Source organism: Drosophila guanche, unplaced genomic scaffold (assembly GCF_900245975.1).
Source record: "Drosophila guanche unplaced genomic scaffold, DGUA_6, whole genome shotgun sequence".
Taxonomy (NCBI): domain Eukaryota; kingdom Metazoa; phylum Arthropoda; class Insecta; order Diptera; family Drosophilidae; genus Drosophila; species Drosophila guanche.
This window is the reverse complement of record NW_022995744.1, coordinates 11,667,170-11,678,245: the sequence shown is the minus strand read 5'-3', so window position 1 is coordinate 11,678,245 and position 11,076 is coordinate 11,667,170. Positions and strand designations below refer to the sequence as shown.

The 11,076-nt window shown below is 45.3% G+C and overlaps 6 protein-coding genes across 8 annotated transcripts; 2 read left to right on the top strand and 4 right to left on the bottom strand.

Annotated features, from left to right (window-relative positions):
- The first annotated feature begins 236 nt into the window (after positions 1–236).
- Positions 237–1,015, top strand: LOC117579274 (adrenodoxin-like protein 1, mitochondrial). Its single transcript, XM_034265069.1, has 3 exons — positions 237–389; positions 487–538; positions 599–1,015. Exons 1-3 carry the CDS (start codon positions 281–283, stop codon positions 948–950), a joined length of 513 nt encoding a protein of 170 aa, XP_034120960.1. The 5' UTR covers positions 237–280; the 3' UTR covers positions 951–1,015.
- Positions 1,014–3,830, bottom strand: LOC117579263 (protein FAM76A). Of its 3 annotated transcripts, XM_034265056.1 has the most exons (6): positions 3,648–3,807; positions 3,261–3,325; positions 3,076–3,189; positions 2,538–2,631; positions 1,862–2,275; positions 1,101–1,792 (listed from the first exon to the last, which is right to left on the bottom strand). In XM_034265056.1, exons 1-6 carry the CDS (start codon positions 3,732–3,734, stop codon positions 1,394–1,396), a joined length of 1,173 nt encoding a protein of 390 aa, XP_034120947.1. In that variant the 5' UTR covers positions 3,735–3,807; the 3' UTR covers positions 1,101–1,393. The 3 variants fall into 3 exon arrangements, with proteins under 3 accessions (XP_034120948.1, XP_034120947.1, XP_034120949.1); XM_034265058.1 differs by lacking the exons at positions 1,101–1,792; positions 2,538–2,631 and having other exon boundaries at positions 1,942–2,275; positions 3,648–3,830; XM_034265057.1 differs by lacking the exons at positions 2,538–2,631; positions 3,261–3,325; positions 3,648–3,807 and having other exon boundaries at positions 1,014–1,792.
- Positions 3,831–4,977: 1,147 nt separating this feature from the next.
- LOC117579259 (kinesin-like protein KIF18A) lies at positions 4,978–9,077 on the top strand. The gene is made up of 5 exons (XM_034265046.1): positions 4,978–5,430; positions 5,497–6,577; positions 7,631–8,414; positions 8,478–8,609; positions 8,668–9,077. The coding sequence occupies exons 1-5, from the start codon at positions 5,129–5,131 to the stop codon at positions 8,772–8,774; spliced, it is 2,406 nt and encodes an 801-aa protein (XP_034120937.1). The 5' UTR covers positions 4,978–5,128; the 3' UTR covers positions 8,775–9,077.
- On the bottom strand, positions 6,571–7,495 carry LOC117579266 (ribosome-recycling factor, mitochondrial). The gene has a single exon (XM_034265062.1). The coding sequence runs from the start codon at positions 7,435–7,437 to the stop codon at positions 6,658–6,660; it is 780 nt and encodes a 259-aa protein (XP_034120953.1). The 5' UTR covers positions 7,438–7,495; the 3' UTR covers positions 6,571–6,657.
- Positions 8,988–9,602, bottom strand: LOC117579275. The gene has a single exon (XM_034265071.1). It carries the CDS (start codon positions 9,524–9,526, stop codon positions 9,047–9,049), a length of 480 nt encoding a protein of 159 aa, XP_034120962.1. The 5' UTR covers positions 9,527–9,602; the 3' UTR covers positions 8,988–9,046.
- A 99-nt stretch (positions 9,603–9,701) lies between these two features.
- On the bottom strand, positions 9,702–10,966 carry LOC117579265 (pyridoxal kinase). The gene is made up of 3 exons (XM_034265061.1): positions 10,763–10,966; positions 10,606–10,705; positions 9,702–10,546 (listed from the first exon to the last, which is right to left on the bottom strand). Exons 1-3 carry the CDS (start codon positions 10,856–10,858, stop codon positions 9,837–9,839), a joined length of 906 nt encoding a protein of 301 aa, XP_034120952.1. The 5' UTR covers positions 10,859–10,966; the 3' UTR covers positions 9,702–9,836.
- Positions 10,967–11,076: the final 110 nt, after the last annotated feature.

The window sequence follows — 11,076 nt, the reverse complement described above, 5'->3', positions numbered from 1 at the left end:
ACGTTTTATGCTTTTTTTGTTGGTTGACCTTTTTAGTTTTAAACTGAATTTGGAATCATTCCAAGAAAAGGATGTCGTGAAAAATAGCAAATCTTGTGGATAATTGATTGATAAATCGGATAAAATTATTGTTTTAGCGCGGAGACTCCTAACTAGCTTGTAATATCAAATCGAACGTCAAAATCAAGGAAAATAATTAAAGATTTACGGTATATTTACAGTATACTTTGAAAATGCAAGGGTATATCGATAATTCCGCGGTCACACGGTAACCTTAAAAATGTTTTGTTTACTTTTGCGGCAGTCGGGGAATTCCTGCAAATTAGTCGTAAAACAGATTGTCAGATCCTCCCGCCTCACACACATCAAGGCTCTGCACACCACATCATGTAAGTTTGTCGAAATTGCCCATCCGGAGCGAGTTCATTGTAAATGTAATCAGTGTCTGAGATTATGAAATGGTTATGTGTCTCTCCACCCATGCAGGGCTGCGGCATGGCGAGTACGAGTGGCAAGATCCCAAGTCTCCAGATGAAATGTGAGTACGGCTAACGTCCTTAATAAATCTTGAATTGATGTAGAGTTCCCTGCATCGCAGAGTAAACATCACGTACGTTGACAAGGATGGAAAGCGCACCAAAGTGCAGGGAAAAGTCGGAGACAATGTGCTCTACCTGGCCCATCGTCACGGCATCGAGATGGAGGGCGCCTGCGAAGCATCGTTAGCCTGCACCACCTGCCACGTTTACGTGAATTACAATTTTCTCGAAAAACTAAAGGATGCCGAGGAAAAAGAGGACGACCTGCTGGACATGGCTCCCTTTCTGCGTGAGAACTCGCGCCTCGGCTGCCAAATCCTGCTCGACAAGAGCATGGACGGCATTGAACTCGAATTGCCCAAGGCGACGCGAAACTTCTACGTCGACGGGCACAAGCCGAAGCCCCACTAGTCCCGCTCTGGTCGCTGTTGATAGTTTTAAATGTTGAATAAACACGCGTGTTGAAAGTACATATATATCATTCCCAACTTGTATATTTCTTAAAGTGTATACAATGCTTTCGCTTTGTGTCATTCCATCGTGAATTAAACTAAAGTAGAATTCGTTAAGTGGAGCCTATAAAATTACATTTTCTATGATGACAATTGTAGGGAAAGCAGTGGACAGAAACAGGTGAAACATTCGCGTTTTCTGCGTTTTGAGGATTGGGATGAGCGACATAAAAGTGTATATAAAACAATCTGATAAAACTATATTACAATTAAAGCAAAGTACAAAAATATTAGCTTTAATAGCAAAAAAACTAAAAGATCGGTGCAACAAATCCTACAACCATGCATTTGTGAGGATTGAATTGTTACACACTGGTCTGGGTGGAGAATAGGGCGCCACTCTCAGTTCGAAGAGGGACTGGCTCTGCTGGAGCCTGAGGCGGAGCGCGAACGCACACTTGCGCGATCCTCCTGCTCGCTACGATCTTCCTCACGGTCGCAACTCTTCTCGTCCTTGTCCAGGTCGGCGGGCTCGGATGTCTTGATTTGTTTCTCTGGTGCTGCCGCAATAATTTCCTCTTTTGGCGACAGATTCTCCCGCTTGATGGCTTCCCTCTCTGCCTTCATGGCTCCGCTGGCCGCCTTTTTGCTGCTCTTTTTCAAAGTGGCCAAGTCCTTGAGGAGACTGGAAATTTTACGATTCAAGTTATCCACCTTCATGTCATGCAGGCGCTCGACCTCCTTCAGCCTGTTGCGCATGTCATTTTCCTTCTCAAAGTTCTTGCCCTTCAGTTCGGTCAACTAAAAGGTAGTCACCATGAACAGATATTAGCAGATTTTTAGTAATAAAAACTCATGCGCTTTACTAACTTGTTTATCCTTTTCCAACAGTTCTTTGTCTTTTTGATTGAGGCGCTTCTCCAGGCTGGCGATGCGTTCCTTAAGGTATGTAATGGCCACCACATGATCGGACGAATTAGTGTCGACAGTGATGGCAGCCGGGGCTGCGATTGTGCCGTTGCCGCTGTTTCCGCGCGATATCTTGTCCGGATGATCCAATCCGGCTCCGCTCACCGCCGTAACGCCGCCAGCATTGTTGCTGCCGCCGCTCTTGCCGAGCTCATTGCGCGATGGCTTCTTTGCCGAGGCGCTGTCTCTGTGCGAGGAAGAAGACTTTTCATGCGGCCGCTTCTTGGACATGGGTATTCGGCCCTCCTGCTGCGCCTTAAGCACAGCGCGTTTGTAGGCGCAGGTACACAGCCAGCATAGGAGTTTTCCATTGACCTGAAGGTGAAACGAAACATGTGATTGATTAAGGGTGGTTACAAGGCTTAAGCCCTAATCTTATAATAGATTTGGTCTCTTATGAACGCAAATACATGATTCTAGACTCGTGCATATCGACGAGGTGGCGAGCAGCAGTACAGTTTACCCCGCTCGATATTTCTAAATTTATTAGTCTTAAATTTATGGTTTTAACATTAAGGGCTGCTTCCGAAGGGCGCTCCTTGGCCGGGTGCAGTGCGAGTGAGTGAGGGACGCTGACCTTTTTGTTCTCGTCGCGCCTGTCAAAGGCTGATCGCAGCTTGCATTCGTCGCAGTGGACTGGTGGTCCATATTTTGCCTCGTAGCTGGCGCATCTATTTTGCATGGTTTTGTGTGATTTTGAGATTGTTACATTTTTTCGTTTCACACGTGGCAGCAGAAAAAGAGAAGAAGAAAAATGTTTTGCGTTCATAAGAGACGTTGTATTGTTTGGTTTTGACTGATTTTTTGGTTCAATAGTTAGAAAATCAAGAAGAATCTACTACTGAAAGAGTTACAAAGTCATGTCATGAACATTGAAGGCACAATTAGTTGGGTATCTAGGCTATGGGGTTTCATAAACAACAATTTAAAGTTAATGCTCTGCTTGGGAAAGAGATTCAAAAGAGATTCCAACTTTGCTCCTACATTGTGCATTCAAGTTACACGGTCACACGTTGCTCAGAGTAGAACCAAACTACTTTTACCAAAGGATTTACTTGAGTGTTGTGTTTCAGTTTACAAAAACTAAGAGAAACCAAGAAGTGAACGGAACATACCTCATGCACTTGGACCCCGCGAAGGCAGCCACAATCTTGCAGCACTCGCACGGACTGGGCTTACCGTATTTTCCAAGATAGTGTTCGCATTTTTTACAGGCACTCTGTGATTTGCTGTGAAGTAGATGTAGGGAAGAACTCAATAGAGAGTGTCATTATCAGGCCTGGAGATCCATTCAACTTACGTGGCGGGTTGAAACTCCGAGCGGCAGTAAGTACATTTAACAACTGAGGTAGAACCACGGCAGCCCTGCGAAAATGAATTTTAATGTAGGTTTAGTAAATGCTGCAGATGCTGCCTGCTGTGCTGAGCTGTTTGAGTTGTTTATTAGTCACAGCAGACACCGACAAACAAACTGACGCTGTGGCCGCGACAGACGCTGCTTCTTCTTGCCGTCCATTTTCACTTAAATGCGCAGCAAAATTTTCGCAACAAAGCGACGCGTCATTGCTGTAGCTTGTCAAGATAAAACACACACAAACATCAAACGTTTTGTTTACTGCATTTTGTTAGGGCCACAGTCATTATATTTTTTTCTTTCTTTTAATTGTGTCCGCAATTCGCTTTTCACCTTGCAAAGCTGCTGTCCCGAGGATAATTCTTCGTATGGATGACGCGAGAAACACTTGGAGCAAGCGAATAAAACTTTTGCACTCATGTTAAACGTTATGATTTTGTGTGCAATTGAATTTTGTGCTAGAGTTAAAAAACTTTTCCTGTTCCTTAAATAATTTTGCCAGTGTGACCTAGTGTTGTCAAATAAATATCAAAATATCAATATATCGATATTTTTCGAAATAAAAATATATTTACATGGTTTTTTTTTTTAAATATCAATATATTGATACGTTTTAGCGATATTTTTTGATATTTCAAGTTCGGGAACTAACCACAGGATCTAAATAAATATATATTTTTATATTTGTTCAAAAAAGTGGATGTATGTAACGCACAGAAGGAAATGTTTTCGACCCCATAAAGAATATATAACTGTTGTTAGTAGTATTGATCTGCATCAATATCCGAGTCGATACAGCCATGTCTGTCTATCCGTCTGGCAGTCTGGCTCAGGGACTATATGAGCCACCGATAGAAATATGATCTGGAGGATTTTCGTTCTGTGAAAAAGTCTGTGGGTGTTTTGAACCAAATAACCATAAACACTTACTCAAAAGAATTATGTATGTGAAACGAAGAATAGTTGAAAAGTCAAATTAAAAACACAAAAGTGGAATGAGGAACAAAGATGTTACAAACATACGTAAGGTTTCTGTTTTATTTATGGGAACTATTTATACCGATGCGAACGGAATTGAATTTAGCAAATATATACAAGCAAAACAATATCCAAACTATCAATATCGATATTTTTGCAGTGATATATATAATATTATTTTGATATTTTTTCCAAGTAAAATATATTACCAATATGATATTTTTAAACTCTAAACTCCAAACTTAGAATTTTACTGAAACAATTATCTAAAATTTAAACAATGAAAATTATTTCTGTATGCGAGCGTGCAAGAAAGAACAAAATAAATAATTTGTGCACACAATAACCCATAAATATACCCAAAAGAATACACGATCAAACTTGCAAATATACCGTAAATCTTAATTAATTTTCCTCAATTTTGATGTTCTATTAAATATTACAAGCTAGTTAGGCTTTGTAGCGCTAAGACTATAATTTTATCCGAGTCATCAATCAATTTCCCACAAGATTCGCTAATTTTCATGACTTTCTTTTATTGGATTGTTTGCAAAATAAGGTTACTATTAAAAAGGTTAACAAAAAATAGCAAACAACTCGATATTCCCCGAAAGCAACTCCACTATCGGTATCCATCAAAACAGCCCTGAAAAACAGTTCAGTTAGAGAAACAAAGCAAATTGGATAAAGATGCCTACAAAAGGGAATCGCCGATAGTGTCAATTCAAACAACAACGTTCGTTTCCAGGCTGTACGTGAAAATTAATTTGCTGAAGAACTAAATGGTTTCAAATTGTTGATTTATGAAAACGAATGCGAACAGATAACACATCATAATGCCGGTGGAGCACACAAATATAAAAGTGGCGGTTCGCGTCAGACCATATAATTCGAAGGAATTGGAACATCAGCAGCGCAGTATTATCAAGGTTATGGATAGATCGGCGCTGCTATTCGATCCTGACGAAGAAGACGATGAGTTCTTCTTCCACGGCACCAAACAGAATTACCGCGACATCACCAAGCGTATGAACAAAAAGCTGACTATGGAATTCGATCGCGTGTTCGACATAGACAACACAAATCAGGATCTCTTTGAGGAGTGTACGGCGCCGCTGGTCGACGCGGTGCTCAATGGGTAAGTTGCCTTTGTTTACAAGCATTTCATGTCTCTAATTGTGTATGTGTGTGTGTGTGTGTAAAGGTACAACTGCTCCGTGTTTGTGTATGGCGCGACAGGAGCTGGGAAGACATTTACCATGCTGGGCAGCGAAGCCACTCCCGGCATAACGTTTCTGACCATGCGCGACTTGTTCGAGAAGATCCAGGCACAAAGTGATTTGAGGAAATTTGATGTGGGCGTCTCATACCTGGAGGTATACAACGAACATGTGATGAATCTGCTCACAAAGTCGGGTCCACTAAAACTACGCGAGGACTCCAACGGTGTGGTTGTGAGCGGGCTGAGACTGACGCCCATCTACAGCGCCGAAGAACTGCTGAGGATGCTGGCCCTGGGAAACTCGCATCGAACCCAACACCCCACCGATGCCAACGCGGAGAGTTCGCGCTCCCACGCCATCTTCCAGGTGCACATACGCATCACGGATCGCAAAACTGACACAAAACGAACGGTCAAGCTGTCGATGATTGATTTGGCGGGCAGTGAACGAGCAGCCAGCACCAAGGGCATTGGTGTGCGCTTCAAGGAGGGTGCCAGTATCAACAAGAGTCTCCTGGCGCTGGGTAACTGCATCAACAAGTTGGCCGATGGCCTCAAGCACATACCCTACCGAGACTCGAACCTGACACGCATCCTTAAAGACTCTCTCGGCGGCAACTGCCGCACCCTGATGGTGGCCAACGTGTCGATGAGCTCCCTTACATACGAGGACACCTACAACACATTGAAGTACGCGAGTCGTGCGAAGAAGATCCGAACCACATTGAAGCAGAACGTGCTCAAGTCGAAAATGCCCACAGAGTTCTATGTGAAGAAGATCGACGAGGTAACGGCCGAGAACGAGCGATTGAAGGAGCGCAACAAGGCGTTGGAGGCAAAGGTAGCCCAGCTGGAGCGCGGTGGCAGCAATGGTTACGATCCCCAGGAGCTGAAGTCATGGTACAGCAAGATAGATGCTGTATATGCCACTGCAAAGACGATCCAGGAGTGCGGTATTGGCATAAAGAGTAAGATTAAGATTATAAATTACCGTCAGACGCTGAAAAAGGATTTTGAAGAATTTAGGAAGATGTTGTCACAGGACCAACGGACGTGTCAAGAGGTAAGTGAACAAATGATAATTGTAATTTATTTGTTTTGCTTTTAAATCAACGATCCCCGGCTCGAACACATCAATCAGTCTTAGTTGTCGCCCAGCAGTTCCTTCTGCTTGCTGGCCAGCAGCTTGTCCGCTTCGGCAATGTACTTATCCGCGATTGCCGTGACCTGGGTCTGGGCAGCAAAGGCATCGTCTTTGGCAACTTCCGGCTTGTTCTTCAGCTTGCGAATGTGCTCATTCTGAACGCTGCGTATGGCATCGCGGTACTTGACAAACAAAGATTTGGCGTTCTTGGACAGATTCTCGCGGTGCTCCTTGGTCACCTTTGGTATGGGTATGAACAGCGTTGTGCCGTCCTGCTGGGGATTCAGGTTCATGCCGCTCTTCTCGATGGCCCTCAGCACATCGGGAATGGTTTGTGGAAAGGCAATCATGTTGACAATAATCGTCTTGGGATTCTTTCGTGATATCTGTGCCAGCTCCTGCAGCTCGTGCTCATCGCCGTTCACTTTGATGCGCAGCGTGTCAATGGATCCGCTGGTGGAGCGTAGCGACAGGTGCTTGATAAAGTCTTCCTTCATCTGCTGAACCGACTTTTCCATCTGTGTATTGAGACTGTCCAAGTTAATAATCTCTCGCAGCTGCTGCTCGTTGATTTCCACTTTTCCCGCCTTGCCTTTGCCGCCTTTCTCCTTCTTTTTGTCTTTTCCTTTTGCATAACTGCGTGCCAGCAGCCAGCCGATCTGCATTGGCTGCGTCTGCTTCTCTACCGGCAGTATTCTGGTGGGGCAGGTGAGCAGTGACCACCGCATTAGAGCATGTCGCCCACCCAGGGCCATTAAATGCAACGAATTCCTGAGCATTTGCTTGAAATTATTTTTGTAAATTTGTTTGATTAAATGCGGCAGAGCTGAACAGCTGTTATTGGGGATGCCAACTCGTAAAATTTTGAACCACGCAACGTAACGTCACGTAACCTAGAAAACGATGATAATCGTTTGAATTTTAAATCGTATTTTGGCAATATGAATAGAATGATTTCATCCAATTTTGTAGGACTACCGCCGCTTTAATAACTATATAAGTACACTGGCCAATCAAAACGATAAATACACAGAGGAGCTGCCGAGCTGGCAAGCCAAAGTGCAGCACGCCCACCGGGAAGTTGAGAGTTTAAAGCGTGAAGTCAATCAATCGAAGCTTCAGCAAGTCCTTGGCCTGTATATAAAGAGCAAGGATCTCGAACTGCAGATGGCAAAGCAGAATATATCCAAAAATCACCTATACGCGATCAACCGCGAGCTGGTGGAGAACTCGGACCTTATACGCAAATCCTTTACCACGGCCTGTGATGTGCTGAGCCAGTTGTACGACCGTCTGGAGGCTTCGGAGAAGCTGACGCCAGAGGTTCAGGCATTGTACGATCGCCTGCAGCGAAAAATGCGATTCGCTGAATCTGAGGTCAACACTTTGGAGCTCGAGACTGACGAGACTGAAAAAATTGGGAACAAGCGTTTTCTGGGCAGCGAAGAGGACGAAGAACAGGCAGATACACTCACAGCCAGCGCGATGAAGCGACAGTTTGTGCGGAAAGCACAAATTGATGATGATCTCCATTTGAGTGTGGACAGTTCGGACAGCCTGGAAACAGACTCAGACTCTGACGAAGCGCACAAGACATTCAAGAAGCCGCGTACTCTCGACCAGACGCAAATCCTGGGCACCACCTTCAATGCTCTGACATCGACGGTCACTAAACAGCGAAAAGTCCATCAGCGCATTGTGACGGACTTGCTGTCCGAACAAAATGTGCGCGGTGGCAACGACAAGATCAAGCAAGGTACTATTTATGAACGAGCTCTTACAGACAGTCCATCACGTAATTAATACTTTTCGCTTTCAGTTTTGCTTAAATCTAACAACTTTACCACCCAAGGACTACAGCGAACCCTGGCCGCTGCCTCAATAGCCAAGGAAAATGTAAAATTCAACGGAAATTATGTGCGCAAGAGCCCGCGCGCCCTTGTGGCAAAGGGTATGTACCCGAAAAGGCTCCATCTATACGCTATTTCATTCCTTTCATCCACTCACAGCATTAGGGGGAAGTTCAACGTTAACGCGCAAACCACTGGGAACGGGCACTAAGGATCCGCCGCTTGTTAAGTTCAATCGGGCCGCATCGTTTCGCTTGAAAAAATGAAGTGAGGAGAGGAGGGACGAAACGGGACGGGGCACTGTAAACATTAGTTTTAGTTTTTGTTCGCTTTTATTATTTAACGATTTGTTCTGTTGTGGGATTCGAAACCAATTCAATACCCACGGAACATCCGAACACTAACTCATCCAAATTCAGAAGCAAAAACCATTTTCGATTTGAGTTCTTTATTCAAACTGAAACACTGAATACCTTAAATATATTTATGTACGTTTATTTATATGTAAGTTGTGTGAAAACTGCGTAACGCGCTTTATCTAAAAATATATGGCCGATTCCTTGCCATCACCCAAATTGTGTCTGTCTCTGCGGTAAATGTCGTCCGCAGTCGCGTGTCGGTTATTCCGCGGCGGGGCCAGACCCAGCAGACCGAGGAGCATGTAGAGAAGCGCACCGAGATTCACGCCCATCAGCAGGAGGCCGGGTGCCAGCAAAGGACCGAGAAGGCCCAGCATGGCATTGGGAGCAGAAGGAGCTGGCCAGTTGGCAGTGTAAACACTATCGTATACGTATTCTCCGCGTCGCCAGGGTTTCTGTGTCGGATGTCCATTCTCGTTAATGGGCGGTCTCTGCCGATCGCCGTCTGGACTCAGGTCCAGATCCTTGTTCTTACTTTCAGCCGTCAGAGTGTAACGCGGCACAAAAGTTGGCTCAGCGACCGTCTTGCCATCGTTCCCGGACCCGCTGGCAACCACGAGACAGGCAATAAAGATTACCGGTAGCCACATATCTTCCATTTGCTTTTTAAAGCTTGTTTACCAGTCGCCTGTCGACGTTCACTTTTATAGCCACATGCTGCTGCCAAAGCCAAGGGCCATGAGCCATGACTGAGATTGTAGCAGGTGACAGTCTTGTGGTTCTTTAGTGCTGTCAAGGTGCCAGTGTGGAGGTGTACAATAGGCATATATTTAATTAAGGTAATCGTTGATCTGTGTACATATGTGTATAAAGTAATATAATATAATGTGATTAATGTAATTGCTGTTCATCTTAAGGTATCAAAAGGTTATTGTCTGGTTGCCCTCGTTGCGTGGCCAATTTTGTGGTCTAGTTAAGGCGCTGCGCTTTGAGAAGCACCTGAGGCTTTTCGATCTCCGCCTTGCTCTGCACCAACTTCAGTTCGCGCTCGCAGGCCTTGACTGGTCCGTCCCGACGAGGAAGGGCAGCGACAGTGCACTTGATCACTGCCTGCAGACTGGCAATGGTCTTCTCGAAGACCTCGCCCACATCTTCACAGGTATGGCTATGGGCAAGGAAAAGCGAGGCGAAGAGATCGCCAGTGCCGGTGAACACAAGATCCTTGCCGCCCTGCTTGGGTATGTCGATAGCCAGCCTGGGGCCGTTCAGCTGGCTGAGGAATGCGCGCAGGACTCCCGGTTGGCCGAGATCACTGCTGGAGATGACCACCGTCTTGATCTGGCGCTTATGGAACCAATCCATTGCATCCCACACGGCCGCCTCGCTGCGCACCTCCTTGCCCGTGAGCAACTCCACCTCGTATTGATTCGGAGTTATGATGTCGGCCAGCGGAATGATTTCGTCACGATAGATGGGCAACAGCTCCTTCGGCACATACAGCTGACCGTTGTCGCCCATAACAGGATCACATACATAAACCAGCTTCGGGTTAGCCTTACGCAGCTTCTGCACAATGATTCCTATTTCGCGTAGGAACAGTGGATTGCCGATGTAGCCGGTCAACAAGTGAGAGTATTGGCCCAGCAGCTCGTTCTCCTCAAGACCTTCGATGATCGTGACTGCAAGTTAATGGGGTTAGTCATAATTGCAGCATCAATGCTGTGGATGCTCACTTTACCCAGTTCTTTTTCATTGGAAACGGGCCCCTTAAAGGTCTGATAGCCCGTGTGATTTGAGAATTGCACGGAGTTCAATGGATCCACATCGAAGCCCAGCAGCTACACCAAAGGTTATTACTTTACGTGAAAAGTGTTGGCGTGTTGGAGATAACGAACCTGAAGAGGATAGGTGGCCACCTTATTGCCCACATAGCCATGCACTACATGACTCTGGATGGAGAGAACCCGTTTAGTTGCCGCTGCTGCTGCCATTTTCAGTGTGGGGTAGGGATAGAGACTGCCGGTCAATGGAGTCTCGAGTGCATAAGCGCTGTTATCTGCGTCTGGCTGTGAAACAAAAGTACCGATAAGAGAGCCAAAACAACAGATTCGAGGTTCCAATTACAAAAGTTGACCACCCAACCCACCCATTAGTGAAGCGGTCATACTGAACCTCAGAAATATACCAAAACATTTATTCCCATGTTCAA